The 18795-nt window shown below is 38.6% G+C and overlaps 1 protein-coding gene across 9 annotated transcripts in view; it reads left to right on the forward strand.

Moving 5' to 3' along the window:
* CCBE1 (collagen and calcium binding EGF domains 1) overlaps nucleotides 1–18795 on the forward strand; it is a 345289-nt gene that overhangs the window by 56296 nt on the left and 270198 nt on the right. For 8 of the 9 annotated variants that reach the window (XM_072605919.1, XM_072605921.1, XM_072605924.1 and 5 more), the window contains one exon: nucleotides 11054–11175. The exons of the other annotated variant lie outside the window; for it this stretch is intronic. In XM_072605919.1, coding sequence (XP_072462020.1) covers nucleotides 11174–11175 — 2 coding nt within the window. In that variant the 5' untranslated portion in view covers nucleotides 11054–11173. The remainder of the gene's footprint in view (nucleotides 1–11053; nucleotides 11176–18795) is intronic. 9 annotated transcript variants of the gene reach the window in all.

Below are 18795 nucleotides of genomic sequence, written 5' to 3' on the forward strand. Positions count from 1 at the left end.
GAAATTTTAGCTAAAATGGAAGCTCATGGAAGGTGGTATTATTTTCTGTCCTGCTCTATACTTTTCATTTGTTCCTAGGGGATCAATCAGTCCTTGATCAGCATTCACTTCTCTACAATCACGTCCAATTATATCCTCTTACAGAACTGTCAGAGTCCTGGCTCTCTTAGGTTGGGCATCTCTGGGCTCAGGTGAAAGATATATAGTCAGACAAAACATTTGTTTGGCACGTCTTATATATCAGGAAAAGCAATAAACACTGGAGCTAGAAATAGAAGCAAGAAAGGCAGGCTCCTCAAGGAGCTTATATTCTACTTGGGGGGAAACAACCCATAAAAGGGCAGTCAGATGGTTTAGAAAGTGGTAGGGACACCTGGTTCTGGGGAAGATAAGGTAAAAACTCATCTCTCAGAGTGCAGAGTTTTAGGATCAGAATCAAACAATATTCCTTCATTCCTAATGACCTGGCACCAGTATTCCTATAAATAGATGTTTCTCATTGATAAGCATATGGTATTATCACCTCTGAACATTGCTATAAAGGCACAATAACAGATCTGAGACTAAAGCTCCACTTGTAGAAAAGGGATCTGGTCCCTGAGGTCTCCATTTTGCATTCTGGGAGTTTTATTCTTTAGAGACTCCCCATCCCCCATCCCCAGCATACCCCATGTTAGTAATTCCGTCCTTATAGAAAGCTGTCCACTTAACCATGCCACAATAGCCAAACAATTGCTTACCCACCCCAGATGCAAATAATTAAGCTGAGATACCACTGCTGTGTATCAAAAGCTGAAACTAATGACCTGGAATTCAGGTTCTTCGAGCTGAGTCTTAAAGCCTTTTCTTTGTCAAAACTAATTTGAGGCAATGAACCTTTTGGAAGAAAAATTAACCTGCTTATGTTCAAAATGTACTGCAAATCAGCAATTACCAAATATACAAGCCACCAGTTTAGTTGTTTTCTCCCTTCTGGTAGCATGCTGCTCTCCCAAGATTTGGTAGCATTTTGGTCCCTTCTTGCAACATCCTGTAATGAAAAGCACGCAGATAAAAGCTAAACCATTAGCTGTTGGTCAGAGAGGAGGCTCATTAGGTATTTGGTCACTCTGTTTATAAATAGTACACATTTACTTAAAAAAAATTAAGTGTTAAAAATATTCAGGTACATATTGGCCCTTCAGTAACCCTATTTCATTTTTCTCAAATGAATACCGATTACTGTGATTCACGTAAATGGGACCTGTTCTCTGAAAATGTTACTGGATGGGATGGATGCTCAAACTCAACTTTTACAAAGATTTCTCTTCTGTCTGGAAAGACTAGAGGCTGTTTAAAATGCAGCCCCCAAAACCTCAGCCTTGTCTTTCTACCCATGGAGCTTCATTCATGGAGACACTTGGAATGGTCCCCAGATTCGTGTGTGTGTGTGTGTGTGTGTGTGTGTGTGTGTGTGTGCTGGCATGTAAAAGCATCCCATGATTTAACGTAAGGCTTTGTTAAAAAGTAAATGGAGTATTCTCCTTTGCTTTCAAAGGTGTTGGTGTGTTTATTTCCTGCATGTGCAGATGTGAGCAAGCATCCTGATGTGGGTGAGCAGCAATTCTTTGTTCCTTGTGTAGTTTGATGATGACATGTGCAGTCCAACTCATTTGGCCAGCAGCTGCTGCTGCTGCTGGGTGATTTCTCTTGAAGGATCTGCTTCATTGTCTTGTGGGGTGTGTGAAATCTTGACTCAAAGGAATCACCATATCTCCGATTACTAGTCAGCTTGTGGTTGACCCGCTGCTGTTTTTCAAGTTGGGGCCATTGATGCTGTTTGAAATTGTGCTTCATTTTGTCCTAGAAACCTAGAGGAGGGTCTGCTGCCCCCTGGCAACTGCCCTCCTTCATTCCACTAGCTCAGTGTGCTATCATCTTGATTTCATCTGTACTTTACCCAACATACTCTTGCACAGATGATTTAAGCCTTTTGTTGGCTCTACTTCAAAAGCATCATATCAGACTTTGCTTTTTAGTTTTCATGTCAAGTACAACACATAGGAAATCATGGCTATAAAATATGGCCTTTTAAGTATGAGATTCATAAAATATTAAAGAGGGAAGGGACTTTAGAGACTGGGCATTTAACTCAAACCTCTCATTTTATTGTTAAAAATTAAATTAAAATTTATATCATATTGTAACAAAAAAAGTAGTCACTCCAAACAAATCCAAATGGTGACCAAGTACAAAATGTATGTCTCTTTCTGCACCTGGAATCCATCATCTCTGCCAGGGGGAACATGCTTCATTAGAGACATAGACGGCCAATGCATTGATCCTGGTTCTTAAGACTTTCAAATTTGTTTATCTTTACAGTTTTGCTGTCCGTGTATAAATTAATCCCCTGGTTCTGCTCGCTTCAATCTATATCTTTTCATACTACTCACAATTCTCTGAAATTGTCTCTTTTGTTATTTCTGCTGGGCAGGGATGGAGGAAGGGAATAAGTGTTTGTATAGCATTTTTTCTAAATGCCAGGTCTATGATAAGCATTATTGCATTTGATCCCCCCAACAACCCTGCAAGGTGGTTGCTGTTATTACTCCTATTTTACAGATGAGGAAAATCCAAATGAAGTGACTTGTCCAAGGTCACACAATTCGTAAATATCCGAGGCCATATTTGAATTTAGGAAGAGTCTTCTTTACTCCAGGACTGATTCTCCGTCCATAGTGCCCCCAGCCACCCAATTTAGAAACAGCAAGTTTCTCTTCACCTTTTCTCCACTAATGTTTTCTTCCTTTTCTTCTCCTTTCTGTTTCCCCATATAAACTCTAGTCAGAATAGATTCAATTTACCACTAGTACCTTTGTTTTCTTATCTCGCTCAATACCCTTGATTTAGATCTTGAAAAGACACACTTTTTTCTTCTACTGTAATACAATGTTAGTCTCTCATCATCATATAGGTCCTTCTAATTGCTCACATGACTTTCTTTGTCTAGGTTTTTATTGACTGGTATTTGAATTTCAAAGTTCCTAATCAGCTCTGGTCTTTTCATCAGGAATTCTTGAAAATCCTTTTTCTTATTAAAAATTCACTTCAATCCCAGCTTCCACTCCCCCCCAATTTAGCTTTGCAGGCTAAGTAATTCCTGATTGGGAGCCCATCTCTTTAACTTTTTGTATTACTGTATTCCAAATCTTCTTTTGTTTTTAGTAGAAGCTGCCAGGTCTTAAGTGTTCCTAACTGTAGTTCCTTTGTAATTAAATTACTCCTTTATGGAAATTTGCTTTATTTTTTTCATTGGCATAAGAGTTTGGGTTTTGGTTGACATTTCTGAGACTTTTCCTTTTGAGTTTCCTTTCAGGAGAAAATCAGTGGATTCTTTCTATCTTCACTTTGCCCTTTGATTCTAATCGGTCTGGGAAGTTTTCATTCATAATTTATGAAAATATAGTGTCAAGGGTTTCTTATTTTCTAGTCATAGCTTTCAATGAATCTAATGATTCTTAAATTATCTCCTCGTAACTTGTTTTCCAGGCTAGCTGTTTTGATGTCAAATATCTTACATTTTACTCTATTTCTTCAATATTTTGATTTTCATTTTTAATATTTCTTGCTATCTCCTGACATCATTGATTTCTGATTGGTCTTTTCTGGTTTTTAGGGAGTTCATTTCTTTCTCTTTTAAGCTTCTTATTCTCCTTCCAATTCTTTCTTTCAGAGGTTTTCATTTTTAATTTTCTTGCATAAGTTCTTCCAGGCATTTTTGTTTTCTTTGTGAAAAATCCATTTTTTCCTTTGTTTCCCTGCTTTCAGTTGTTACAGAGTTCCTTGTTCCCTCTTTTGGGAGCTCTCTGGATTTGTAATAATTTTTGACACTGCTAAGTACTTTCTTTAATTGGGAAATTATTGGGAAATTTACTCATTTCCCAAATTGGGGCTCTGTGCCAGGGTCAGCCTCTGCTTTTACAAAAAGTATTTGGGTTCCTGCTTGGTTCTGTCCTGAGTTCTCCTGGTTCCTACAACAACCTACATTTCTCCAGCATTCTGCCCCTCTGGAACTTCAAGATTCAGGGTGCTGAATCTTCAGGGTCCACCATGAGCCCTCAGGACTGAGTGAGTGTTAGGGACATCAGAGTTCCTGGGATTGTTCAGTCATCAAAACAGAAGCTGCTTGTGAGTAGGAATTGTTTCATTCTTTGTACTAATATTCCCATTGCCTACGTATAGTAGGTGTATAGTAGGTGCTTACTCACTTGTGGAGTGATTGACTGATAAACTATGATGAAAATATCTTTTAGAGCCTCATTTATGACGGTTATTCACATTTTTCTAATATGCAGCTGTCACATGGGTAAGGAATTCTTATCTAAGAATAAGAATAATAAGATTATATATAATTATTATGTATTATATATGCAATTATTATAAATAATAAGAATTCTTATCAAAGAAGAGCTGAACACGTATACATATATAAACAGTTAAATGTAAAAAATAAATCAAACTCAAATACGGGGGGGTTTATGAGGAAGGATAAAATGAGGGAGGAAATGGTACCAAATAAAACAAACTGCTGGATACTGAAGGATTAAAGGGAGGAGGGAGAAACTAGACTCTAAGAGGGTGTTTTAGATTGCCTATTACACAACTGCAGAACGGCTGAACAAATTGTGGCATATTAATATAATGGAATAATGCTATGCCAGTGTTAGCACTTAATAAGAATTCTAGTGTGGTTTTAGGGTCTGTAACAATTATAATAATAACGAACATTTACACAGCACTTTAAGGTTTGCAAAGCAATGTCTAATTTTATCCTCACAACAACCAAGGGAGGGAGGCACTATTATTTTCCCCATTTTACATATGAAGAAACTGAAGCAGACCTGTTCAAGATCATGCAGTGGCTAAGTGTCTGAAGCTGGATTTGAGCTCAGGTCTCCAGGCCCAGCGCTCTATCCACTGTACTACCTGGCTGTCGCAGTAACGGATGGAGCAACTACAGTTGATTGGAGCAAATTCCAGTTTGTCAACCCATATCTGTTCCACATTGAGGGATTGTGCTAGGAAAGAAGAGAAGACAGCCAAAGTCATGAGGGAAAAAAAGTAAAATATGGGAAACAGCAGGAAAAGGTAGCTGGACTCAGGGTCCAGGCAATCCTGGGTTGTTCCAGAGCTGACACAAGATTGTGAGTCAAGCTGTGTTTGTAGTTGGTAAGAGAGATGAAAGGGGGAGAATGTGGAGCAATTCTTTCAAGGCATTCCTGAAGCCAGGAGTCCTGCTGGAGTTCCAAGAAAACTCAGAAGTCCTCATGACCCTGAAACCAACATGTAGGGCTTTATTAAATTCTAGCCCACCCCAAGGAGTTAGCAGATCTCCACACTGGTCGCTGCAAGCAAGCTGAGAAGAGATAGACAGTTTCTTTAACCCTTTGAAAGGTTTTCCTAGGAAGGAGTTCTACATAGTTCACTATGTAGAAAGGATCACACAAATTTCTACATGGGGAGGAAAGAAAATTATGTTGTCATTTGTTGTTTACATTGTTTTTATGTCCTAATTAAATGCATTTGCTGGTGACTCTTACATGGTTTTATAATAAAAAATATTACACCAGTTGGGGCTTTAGGTTATGATTTTCCTATTCATTTACCCAGAATTGCCATAATAAATCTGGGAAAAGTAGCAAAAGACTCTAAGGCCAAAGTTCTCAGAGACTTCAATTGTTGTACGGCCAGGAAGATGATTCTTTCAGGAAAAAGTAGCATCTGTGTTCTAACTTACATGACAATGTCACCTTTCTCCCTCCGTTGCCTGGCCACCAGTGATGAAGCTGATCCAGATGGGCCTTTTTTCCCCCACCTCCTGGCCATTCCTATAACTGTCTCTTTTCTATTTTCTTTTAAAAGTTTTACACTGTCAAGTTAATGTTTTTCCTAGTGGCCTGTGTATTTTATACTTGAGGTCATGGTTGATCCTTGAACAATGTTATCTTCATCTTTTGTACTTATGAGTGACAGCTTGGCTAGAGTGCTAAACTCAAAGTCACGAATTTGATTCCTGTCTGAGACACTTCTTAGCTTTGCAGTCCTGGTCAAGTCACTTAACGTTTCTCAGCGTCCATTTTTTACATCTGCAAAATGGAGCTAATTGGTTATAAAGTGTTTATGTAGCATTTAAAGTGCTGCATAATTTGAGCTATTTTTATTGGATGTTGTCTCCTGTTGAGCCTCTCCTCATGATGTCAATTTTCAGTCACTGAACTTTTTCTACAAAACTTAGACTTTTTGAAGATCTCTCATTTCCTTTTTTAAAAGTTTATAAACCTTTTTTCTTTTCTCTCACAGATATTTCCTGATAACCTTTCTCTTCTCCTCTTTCATAGAACCCTCCCTTATCACAAAGAAAAGCAGGGAAAATCAGCCAACATAACAGTTACATCCGATGGCTGATATAGTGGTCAGCACCCTGGGGTCTCAGCACTACACTGAGAAGAGGGAGGAGTGCTTCCTCACTGGTCGGGAGGAGTGCTTCCTCACTGGTCCTCTGGAACAAACATTGCTCATTACCTCCTTAGTTGTGCTGTCTCTGCTGCTTTCATCTATATTATTGTAGGCATTATGGATGTCCTTCCCTTGACGTTGCTTTCTTCACACTGTATAAGTTCACAGAGGGAGGTAGGTGGCTCAGTGGTAGACTAGGAGTCAGGAAAATCTGAATTCAAATCTGACCTCAGATACTAACTTTGTGACCTTGGAAAAACCATTCAACATATTCCTGCCTCAATTTCCTCATCTATAAAATGGGAAGGAATGACAATAGCACCTACCTTTTAAGGTTGTTATAAGGATAAAACAAAATAACATATGGAAAGCACTTTCCAAACCTTAAAGTGTTATACAAATGCTAGCTATTATTAAGTCATCACACTCATCTATGAATTCTTAAAAAAAAACAAAACTTTTCTTATGGTACAATAATAGACCATTACATTCATAATCTCCAATTTGTCCAATCATTCCCTAATTAAGGAGTATTCATTTTATTTCAGTTTTTTTTTCTGACACAAAAAGGCTCCTATGTTTATTTTCAGGTATATGGGATCTTTCTAAAAACTCTTTCATTTTATTTCTCCCCCTATTCAGCAGCTCAAACATTTTAATTAAATAATAAAGAGCAATTGTTGTTTCTTTGCAATGAGAGATTAAATACAGAAAGATATTGGATATACTGTTGGGAAACCTGGATTCAAATACCAACTCAGACATCCTTACTAGTTTTGGAACCATGAGCAAGATATTTAACTTCTCATCTATATTCAGCCCTCATCAATGTTTCCTTATCTGTGAAATGGGAAAAATAATACTCGTATTTCTTACCTCGTTAGCGGTTTGAGAAAAAACATCTTGGAAATTTTAAAGCCTCCCATAAACAGTTAGCATTATTACTCTTGATTTTGTTTTCTGGATATCCTCTTGTTTCTGGATTGTTGTCAAAATTATCACATGGAGAAAATCACCAATGTGCCAACTTGTGAATTTTTCTGGTTGCTTAAATCTTGGAACAGGAAGTATTTTTCCAGCTGATGTGTCATCTTGTTAACGTTTCCTGCTTAGACAAATGCACTGAAACCCCCCAGAGATACGTAGGTTTTGATAGGCAGATGGACAAAATGCTTTTTTTAAGGAGGAGTATTACGTGCATTATCAGCAGCATATTAAAATGTTTTTTAAACTTTCTGCATTATTTTTAGAAGAAATGGAATTAAACCTGTATTCTGGGAGTTCTCACTAGGCTCTCCTGAGGGTGAATGGATCCTAGCCAGCTATTTAGGGGGAAGGGACCAAACAATTCCATTTTTGAGGGGAAAAGGAGAAAAGTCTACTCTTGCACTTCCCTACATGTTCTCCCTCTCCTTCCCTTGCCCTTGGAGAGAATGAGAAGTGAAATGGTTTGAATTTATGAAAAAATAGATTTCATTTTTATTATCACATAGTCTTGCTCAACCTGCTATAAAGAAATGTGCTTACAAACACTTTTTAAGTATGCATTGAATTCAAAGCTGTATGATTATTGCGATATTTTATAGAAGTTGGATAATTTTGGCTTTTTATTTCACTAAATGTGATTCAGTATCCTTGCTTTCAATTTATTTGTACAAACAGAACTCAGTTTATCAATAGATTGTGTTTCAAAAGTTTTCTGGAAATTGGTTGTTCTGTGTTAATTTGTTTTTACATGGAATTCATTTTTAATGCATGAAAATGAGCTAGCCCTCAAAATCTTGTCATATAATAATATGCAAATGCACATATGTATATATACATATACAAATGCACATATATGTATACACACATACATACACACATATATATGTATATGTAATATGAAGCAAGGTTCTAGTAGCTAAGAACACATCTTACAGAAGGATCAGTGGGTGGGAGTTTATCTGGGGACATGTGGTACATGTTACTGAGCACCAGAAACTTGCAAACAGTCTATGCCCCAAATAAAAGGAGTGATTTCTACATTTTCAGAAGGTAATTTCATAGGTCAAAATCCACCCAGGTATTTTCATTTCAACTGAACAAACATTAAGTACCTACTGTAGTAAAGATTATCTGGCTAGGTTGGGGGTGGGGAGCAAGAAGAGGGTAGAGGATAATAGGTACAAACTTTAGATAATTCCATTCTCTTATGGAGTTTTCAATTTAGTAAGAAGACAGAACACTTGTATCGATAACCACAATACATAATATTACATGACAAATACTTGAGAAAGGTATAAAACCAAATATTTGGTGAGATCAAAGGAAGGAGGAAAGCTCTGTACCGATTTGAAGGATCAAGGAAAGTTGCATGTAAAGGTAACATTTGAGTTAATTTTTAAAAAGAATTCAACAAAGGAAAAGGGGGAGAAGGGTCATCCTAGCGATAGGAAACTATGAATAAAAGCTGAGAAGCAAAAAAAACATAGAGCATGTAGGTGAGACTAGCCTAATTCATCTGTACACTGAAGTTCATGAAGGAGAGCACTACCAGATAAATCAATCAAAATTTATTAAGCACTTATGTGCCAGGAATTGTGCTAAGTGTTGGGGATACAAAAAAGGGGGTCAAAAGATAGTCCCTGCTCTCAAAAAGTTTATAATTTAATGACTGGAAAGATTGTCTCTGACCAGTGACTGTTGGGAAGAGGGTTATGTTTCCAAGGATTAGAGTAGGGCATTGGGTTTTCCGTAGCATAGGGGAAGATTTGGGGATTCAATATATAGTCAAAAGTGGGTATCTAATGCCCGATGGGAATTGGGCAATGAAAGTTGGGTTAGAGAAAGGAAAGGTCTCCAGCTACTGACTTTGTAGCTGTGGATGATGATCCATCTTTGGGCTGCCCATCGGTGGGCTAGAGCAGGGGGGAGGAGAAGAAAGTCCCTGGCTCATGCTAGTAGTATCAGTCTGTCGTAGGGTCATCCACAGGGGGGAAGTTAAGGAGGGTGAAAAATTAAGGTTGATTTCAAGGTCACAAACCTGGATGACTAAAAAAGTGGTGGTACCCTGGATAGAAACAGGGAATTTAAGAAGATGGGCAGGATTAAGGATGGTAACTTGTTTGGGGTTCAATAATTTTAAGGTACTTGTGGGACATCCAGTAAAAAAATACCTAATAGGCATTTGGTGACACAGAACTGGAACTCAGGAGAGAGACTAGGGCTGGATAGGAGGTAGGAGTCATCTTCATGAAGATGGTATTTAAACTCATGTGAGTTGAGGATGATTGTCAAATGAATATTGAGAAAGGAAATGGTGAAGAACAGTGCCTTGGAAATATATCCATGCCACTAGAGAAAATTGGAGGAGAAATCAAAACACAATTAAGAGGGGTTGGTCTTGGCAAGTACACAGCCATTCTCCTTCAGAGATTGGAGAAAAGGAGGAAAGAATGGTAGATGATGTCAAGTGGTTTTGAGGTATAGAATGGGGGAGAAGAGGAAGATGATAGGAAGATCTGTTTTCTTTGTAAAGTTTGAGGTGAGACCTTTACTGAAAGGAAAGGATTGTATAGAAGGCTCAAGGAGAGAAGAAAAGGTTTGGAGAAGGAAAGATATGGCCAACCAGCAGTTCATGTAAAAAAAAATAAACTGTGGATTGTAAATTCAATGTAAGTCAACTGAATGATGTGGCAACCAAGAAGGATTGGGCCATGTTAAGTTTGCATTAAATGAAGCCTGATGTTGAAGCCTTGGGCGGCAATAGTCTCGTATTCTGGTCTGGTCAGACCACATCTAGAGCATTGTCTTCAATTCTGGGCATGACATTTTAAATACATATTGATAAACTGGGGAGTTTCCAGGAAAGGTTGACTAGGACGATAGAGGACTTTGACAACATACCATACTGAAATCTATTGGAAGAGCTGAGAAGGGAGGACAGACTTAGATGAGAAATGAGAGCTTTCTTCGAGTATATACAGGGTTATCATGTGAAAAAGGGATTAGTTATTCTGCTTGGTCCCAGAGGGTAAAACAAGGAGCAACAGGTAGAAGTTGTAGAGAGGCAAATCTTGACTTCCCGTTGAGGACAAACTTCCTCCAAATTAAACAAACCCAAAGAGGATGGGCTGTCTTGGAAATCTTGGAATGGAGGTTGAATCTCGCCACTTCCTATTTCATTACTAAATGTGTCCGGATGTATATCGTAGCTGAGATTCTTACTCAGGAATAGTTTGGGCTAGATTGTTTCTGGGGTCGCTTGCAACTCTAAGATTTTGTAATTCTGTGGTTCTATAAAAACATTGATTCACTTATTTGGTCAGGAGGGTTAACTTGCTAACAACAGACCTGACATCTAACATTTTCTTTCTTTATTAAGAAAAATGCTTATTTAAATACTGAGTCAACAATTCTAATTTTCATGGAGGAGTGTATCATTTTATGCAAACAATAAATTAAGATTTCAAAAACAAGAGGTTGAATAAGGGAGTGTGCTTCTATGAGGTATTCTCATTGGTCATAGAAACAAATGGTTAGAAAGGACTTACAGAGGTCATCTTTCATCTTCCAGACTGAACCAGACTTAACCAATCTAAAGAGATCAGAGTCTACAGTCTTTTGAAAGGCCTCCAAGCAACGAAGTTCTGCATGGACCTTATACCACCATGCCATCAGTTCTAGACTATCAGTCATGTGAGTCAGACATGAATTTCTCATTATTAAGTCAAGACCTTTGGAAAAGACACATCATCTGGGTAGCCACATTGCCTGCTTACTCTTTCCAAGTGCCTGGGTTTCATACTGTCTAGAAACTAGATAATGCTGAGGTATATACTTTTTTGAATTCTGAGTGTACAAGATTATATTACCATGAAAACTAGGCCCTGATGCTAACTTGTTGTATGGCTTTAGGCAAGCTAACTCAGGGAGTCTCAGTTTTCCTATCTGTCAAATGGGGGAGTTAGACAGGATCAAGTCAAGTCAGCATACATTTACTAGGTGGCTGGCATGTGTGCCAGGCACTGTGCTAAGTCTGATGATGCAAAGAAAGGCAAAAAAACAGTCCTTTATCTCCAGGAATTCACATTCTAGTGGGGTAGAAAAAAAAGGAAACAATTATGTACAAATAAAAATACAGGATAATAAATTGGTGACAATCTTAGAGGGCATTAAGGGCAGGATGAGGAAAGTCTTTTTATAGAAGGTGGAATCTTATCTGGGACTTGAAGGAATCCAGGAAAGCCAAGAGGTAGAGATGAAGAAGGAGAGCATTCCAGGCTGGGGGGCAACATGAGAAAATGCATGAAGTCAGGAGATGGAGTATCTTTTCTGAGAAACAGCAAGAAGGGTGCCCTTGATGGAAACAGGGAAGTTAAAAAGGGCAGTGTCTCTGGATTATAGCTTTAAAAATCCCTTCCATGACTACTGAGTACTTCAATGATGAGTATGTTCTTGACCCTGAGGTTTTTGCTGAAATAGAATTATCCTCATATAAAGTACAGATGCTTCCATCCCTGCTCATCTAATTATTTTTTAGCACAGATCCTTGGCAGGGCTTGCAGAGCTACAGCTGTCACATTCTTTGACTCCTAGTGGGAAAAAAAATGTCATCCGGAGGGAATCTTGACTTAGGTATTTGAGTGATGGTCAGCAAAATAAGACATTTACAAAGGAAACCATCCTGGCTAAAACCTTGAGCTGAAGCTTACCTTCCAGTCTGAGTGAAAGCCTGCCTTGCAAGTGCTCTGGTCAAAAGATGCTTAGACAGAAAGCTGACAGAACTTGACAGGAATGAATGCCTTTATCTGGCCCATGTGACCACACTCGAGCAGTGGGCCAGTTTAAAAAAAATCTTGCAGAACACATCAGTATCTGTACATTCCCCCTGTTTTGTTTTGCCTCTGCCCTATAGAGACTGGGCTCCCCACATGGGCTGAGAATTTCCCCAGGAGCATTTTGGTAATTAGTGGGATGTGGGGTTCATTCTCAAGAAGCCTGTAGTGGTGGAGTGCTTCTCAGACTGTTTATGCCCTTGGAAGGAGAAAGTAAATAGTAGTAAAAGTTTTGTGTGAAGTTAAATAATCTCATATAGTTAGTCTACAGTACCGTTAAATTGGCCCTTAGGAGGGAATTAAGCTTAATAAACTTTTGTGGAAAATGTGCTGAGGAGGAGTTGTGTTTCCACTGTCCAGGCTGTTTTCTTCATCCACACAGGGGCTTGTGGGGCCTTCTTCTCTGGCCTGGGGGCTATGTGCATGAAAACAGCATCTTTGTTTTCAGAAACTTCATCTGCTTCCCCCTACCACCTGCGGTCTAACTTGCTTCTAGATATCTGAATCGCTTCCTCAGCCACCAGTTGTGATGGGTCATATAGAGGAAGTGTGGTCTCAGGTGGGAACTCAAGGGGTAACTCAACATAAATAAAGCAGTGGTTTTGAAAAAGCTGTGGGAGGTGGCAAGAGACAGAGACTGGGTATGAGGGAGTGTGGTGGGATGTGGAATGCTTGTCCACCTTTCCCATGGGGCACTGCTTTACCGCTGCAAATTCCAGCTGGGTTGATATACTTCAGAGGAAATTGTAATTAGTATAAGCCCCAGTGCTAAAGTTTTCTCTGAAATGATTATCCATTACACTAAAAGGATTAAGTGCCTTTTAAAATACCAGAGACTTTCTGAACCCAAATCACATTAGAAGGTTTAGTATGGAATAATTAAAAGCTGAACAGAGTTGGAGGTTAAATGTCATTCACACTGGAATTTGAGAGGTAGGGAGAATAAAGCCATGTTAAGGTTGGTACTTTTTTTTTCCTGGGAGGGGAGGGGAAGGTGCTGCAGGGTTGAGAGTAATGGAAGGTGTTGACTTCAGTGCTCTGTGGGCACCTTGGGCAGACAGCTGACTTGGAGGTATTCCTGTCTTACACAGCAACCTAATGTTAAGACAGAATTGGTCTTTGGAGGCTTAGCCTTTCCTCCCTTTTTTTCTAAGTAAATACCAGAGTCAGGTAACAGAGAAAGACATCCCAGAGGCAAAAGCCTCTCTTAAACAGAGGGACAATGTGGGGGTTATAGGCTCTTCTCAGTTGGTAATTGAGAGAGCACAATGGACTGCCCAAAGCCTGGAACCAACAACACGACCCTTGGTATCTGGGCAGTGAGTGACTCAAGAAGGAGCTGTTGGGGGAGAGTTATGACTGACAAATATGAACTCCCAGCACCCATTCAACTTGACTAAGGCAAAATGAACCGGACTTTCAACCCCTTTTGCACGTATCTATCCATCTGTCAGTGGATGTTCATTTTAATTCTTTCATGATATCTTATAATGTGACCTGGGAATCTTAAGTGCCATGTATTATTAGCTGGATGACTGTACAAAAGTCACTTAACCTCTCTAAGATTGTTTGCTTTTCTGTAAAATGAGACTCTTACCTCCCAACATCACAACATTCTTATGAGAACTGAATGAGGCAATCGATATGAGCATGTTTATGGAATATAAAGTGCTTTACAGATGTCTGGTATTATTTCTGTCCCTCCCCAAATATAGACTACAAATTTTGGGGGGGGAATAATTCATTTTCTAATCACTTTTATTTCCATATTCCCCTCCCTAGGAACTTTATAACTAAGAATAAAAATAAGGGAGTAGGGGGAGGAAGCAGTTCAACAAAACTAACCAACAAAGCAAAAATGTCTGATATGAATTGCATGTCTCTACACCCATAGTCCCCCACCTCTCCAATGAAGAGAGGGAGGCTGCACAAACCAACCCTCTTAAAGCATAAATAATTCAATTTTCAAGTCAATAAAGAAAGATACAATCACGATATTAAAGCTGTATTCATACCACAGGAAAGAGATTTAGCTTACCCTGAACATTAGCCAGCCCCGCTAGGCAGTGCAACCTTAGCTTGTCAAACATTTCCCATAAGGCTCATCTAGCATGTATGTGTAGTGTTTGGAGACTGAATGTGGAGATCACTTTAGGGATCCAGACACAGCAAATCCGCCAATTCCTTAGCTCCCTCTCTCCGAAGGGCATTGCAACATAGAGAGAGTTCACACCAGGTGTCAAGTCTCCCTGTGGTTATCTTACTTAAGGTAGTAAATCTGTAATGCTGAGATGCAGTTGAAAAGCACTGTGGTTATTTCTGTACAGATCAGATCAGCATGCTGGAAGAGCAGATGCTATGCCAATAAAACTGGAAGCTTCCTGTCAACTGATAACCAAGTACAAAAAATCTCTCAAAAGTGATGTATGTGATGGCTGGCCTTTGTAGAGAAGGATGCTACCGTTCCACAATTAAAAGACAGTTTGCTTAGAGTTTTTCTCCCTTGCCAGGGGTGATGATGAGCTCTACCGAACTGCCCATATATACTCCCTCATCCCCCACTGTGATATATGTATACACTTTAGTTTTTTCTAAGGGGCGGTCAGAGGAACATCCATACAGTCGATGACAACTGATCATAAACTGAGCATGGCAAAAGTGGCTGTGCTGAAATCAAGTCAAACTTACAACAAATTAAATATAAAGATATAGCATAACTTTAACGATAATTATTTTAACGACAATTAGGTTGGGCAGCGTTTAGCAAGAGTTTGAATTTATTATAAATAAAGGATTAGCTATTTAATAATTAACCATTATAAATAAAATATTATACACACTTATGAGTAAACAATACCAATAGTATGATAATGTCAATATACTTATCATTTCCACACAGACAAATCTTGTTTCTATCTAGGGGGCAACAAGGGGCAGATGTGACCCTAGCATAGAAGTTCCCAAACTTAATTGACTCACTGCCCCCTTTAAAAGAATTGCTCAGCACCCCCATGGAAATCTACTTTCTTTAACCCTTTAATGGTTGGTTTTTTTTAATTGCATCATTTCAAAAAATATAATTTTTTAAAAAATTTTCTAATTTATTGTAAATTTGTAGGGTTTTTCTTGCATTGAAATTTTGATGACACAATATTGTATCATGGAACCATATGGTATCATATTATAAACATCATTACATGTGTATATTTCTGTTGATGCATGCTGAATTTCCCAACACTATGTGACATAGTTGTCTGCCAACACTTGCTTGTTAAGACCTGTTTTCAGACTTGACTACTGATCAATTATAATTTGTATTTTGTGTTTTTATTTGGAAAATAATGTAATCACCAAGAATCCTGTTACTCGACAGATAAAATGTGCACAAACGGTTTTTCAAAAATTTTCTTATTTCCTTATATTTCCACCATTCCATTATTTTTATTGAATGTCCCCCAGTTGCACCCAAGGCTACTACTGCCTCCCTGGATCATTCTGGTGCCCCCAAGGGGTGGTATTGCCCACTTTCGGAACCTCTGCATAGGTAGTAAAGAAAAGTGTTGGGGGGTTTTTTTCTTGTGAGTCCCTGATCTTAGTTAAGGGAAATATTGGGAGGAAGCTTCACTCTACCAGCTTCCAGTCTAGAGAATGAAACACAGGCTGCCCTGGTCTGATCACATCAGAAGGTGAGGTTAAACTGGTCTCTGGAGCCCAGTGTGTGCTCTATCTTACTTTCAAGCACCTATCTGATGGCAAAACTCTCTGTCATGATCTTGAAGCAGCTGAACTGTGAGCATTCCTTGACCAAAAAAAAAAAATTGGAGAAGCCTGGCCTACTTGGTCTGCTGTGTTATGGACTGAAGGATTTTCGCATAGTTGTCAGTGCAACTTCTGATCCACCTAGTTGTTTCTAGGACTATTTTGAAGAAGAGATGGAGGTACACAAATATCATTTCCCTTTCTTGTTTACAGGACTGGATTACTTTGCATGAGTAAAGTAGGACCAATATCCCAAAGCTCCCCAAGGGTTGATGAGATCATAGAATGATAGATTTGAAAAACAAAAAAATCAAACCTCTAGAAGTCGAGTCAAAAGATCTGGGTTCCACTTGGTTCCTAAATTAATTAATTCTGTGACAATGGGAAAGTCACTGAACCTCTCTCAACTTGGGGTTCTTTAATCTATAAAATGGGCATAATGATTCTAGCTGTACCTAACCTCCTGAGATTGTGAAGAAAGTGCTTTGTATAGTTTAAGATTACATATATATATACACATATATAAACACAGGTATTATTGTTATATGTAGTTATTAATAGTAATACTCTGTCATGGGGGAGGGGAAGAGAATAAGTGTTTTACATGGCTTGCTCTAGGCACTGTGCTAAGCATTTTACAAATATTCTCTCATTTCATCCTTCCAACAAGCCTGAGAAATGGTGTTATTATCCTTAATTTACAGTTGAAGGAAACTGAAGCAAACAGAAGTTAAATGAACTGTCCAGGGTCACACCGCTAGTGGGTATCTGAATTCACATTTGTACTCAGGTCTTTCTCACTCCAGGTCCTGTTCTCTACCCACTGCACGACCTAGCTGCCTCATTATGCTGAGGTGGGGGAATACTGTAGGCAAACAATTTTCCCCTAAATCAATCCAGGAGGGAAGCAGTTTGGTATAACAGAAGGAGAACAGGCTTCGGAGTGAGAGGACCAGGGCTCGGATTCTGCCTCTGAAATCATCTAGGCTGTAACCTCTCTGGGCCTTGGCTTCTTCCTCTATGAAATGAAGAGGTTAGCCTAAATGACTTTTTTTTTTACTCCACTCCATTCCACTCTAACACACTATGTCCCAATGTGACTGATTTAACAAGTGAAGCCCACAAATTAAAAACAGGTGCACCCAAGTTATTTGTGCATTTGTGTGGATCTTTCAATTTATAGAGCAGAGTTCCAGGTTTTCCTTTTCTGGTGGGATTTCTAAATTCATCAAATGTTACTAAGGAATTTAAGGTTTTGAAGAGGGAAGTGAAAGCTTTTATTCAGTAGGTAGTTTTATGTGAAAAAACTTTCACGTAGTCAAGGAATTTCCAAATTGAGTGCAAGCAAAGAGCAGCTTTGTGTGTAGTGGCAAAAGCGAATTTTCTCTGTATCCAGTCGTCCTGCTTTCTCGGGGGCTGTAAAGAAGTTTGTCTCCCAGGTTTGACCTGAGACTAGGCATTGAGAGGAAAGAAAGAAATGAATGTAAGTGGGAATCTAACAGAAAATGGCTGAACAAACTGTGGCATAAGAATGCAATGGAATATTATTACACTATAAGAAAAAATGAATATTAAGAATTCAGAGAAACTTTGGGAGGACTTACATAAACTGAAATTGCACAAAGTTAGCTAAAGCCCAAAACCAATTTATACAGTGATTATAATAATATAAAGGAAAACAATACTGAAAGATAACAGAACTGTGCTTAATGTGATGACAGATCTTGAGGACTTACTGTGGAACAAATCTCCCTTCTCTCACTAGAGATTTGATGGAATAAGGCAGAACTTGGCAGACTTGGCCAATGTGATGTTTTATTTTACGTAAACTGTATTTCTTTGTTATGTGAAGGTTCTGTTGGGGATTATTGGAAGTGAAAGAAATGTCTTTAATAAAGCACCAACAAAGTGTTTATTACAAAAATAAAGAGAAAAAGAAAACAATGGAGGCATGTCCCATATAATTAACCAACGTCATTTACAGAAATATTCTTAATAGATTATATCCAAACCTTAAGAAGCCTGTTGTATGTTTCAGGCAATTTCATTTATAATATTCTGTTGGAGCTAACTCTTCAAGTGACAGTCTTGCCTGAGGATATATTTTGACAGCGCTAATTAAGGAGGCCAGGCAGAGAGTCCTGGCCATAGTTGTCCAGAGTAGGTTAGGGTATTTTAGGACTCATTCTGGACAAAAGTAGCAGGTGATAAAACAGACAACAAAAGAAACACTCATCTGTTCTTTTTAAAAAAATAAATCTACTCTGCCTGTGAATGACAGAAGGGAAAGAGATGGATGAAGGTGACTTGATGTGGCAGGATACAAATATGTACCTATTCTTAAAATTAAAGAAATTAAAGCATTCGCTCCCTTTTCACCCTAAGAAAAGAAAAACAAAACCCTTGTAACAAATATGCAGTCAAGAAAAGCAAATCCCCACATTGGTTATGTCCAAAATGTAAGTCTTAGGATCAACATGTCACCTTTTAATATCCTGAAAATGTAACCATGCTGTTTTATACTTTGAACTGACCACAAAAGTTATCAGGAGAGGCCAACAGCAAAGCTCTTCATGCTGACTTGAAGCTAGAGAGCTTGCAGTGTGAATATTTAAAGCCAAACCACAAATCCTGCATCTTAAGATGTTCCTATAAATTCAACAAGAGTACTTTCCCAATGTCTGCTTCTAAAGGAGGGTTTTATGGTCAGGAGAAAAACCTG

This window comes from Notamacropus eugenii, chromosome 4, assembly GCF_028372415.1.
Source record: "Notamacropus eugenii isolate mMacEug1 chromosome 4, mMacEug1.pri_v2, whole genome shotgun sequence".
In the NCBI taxonomy this organism is placed as follows: domain Eukaryota; kingdom Metazoa; phylum Chordata; class Mammalia; order Diprotodontia; family Macropodidae; genus Notamacropus; species Notamacropus eugenii.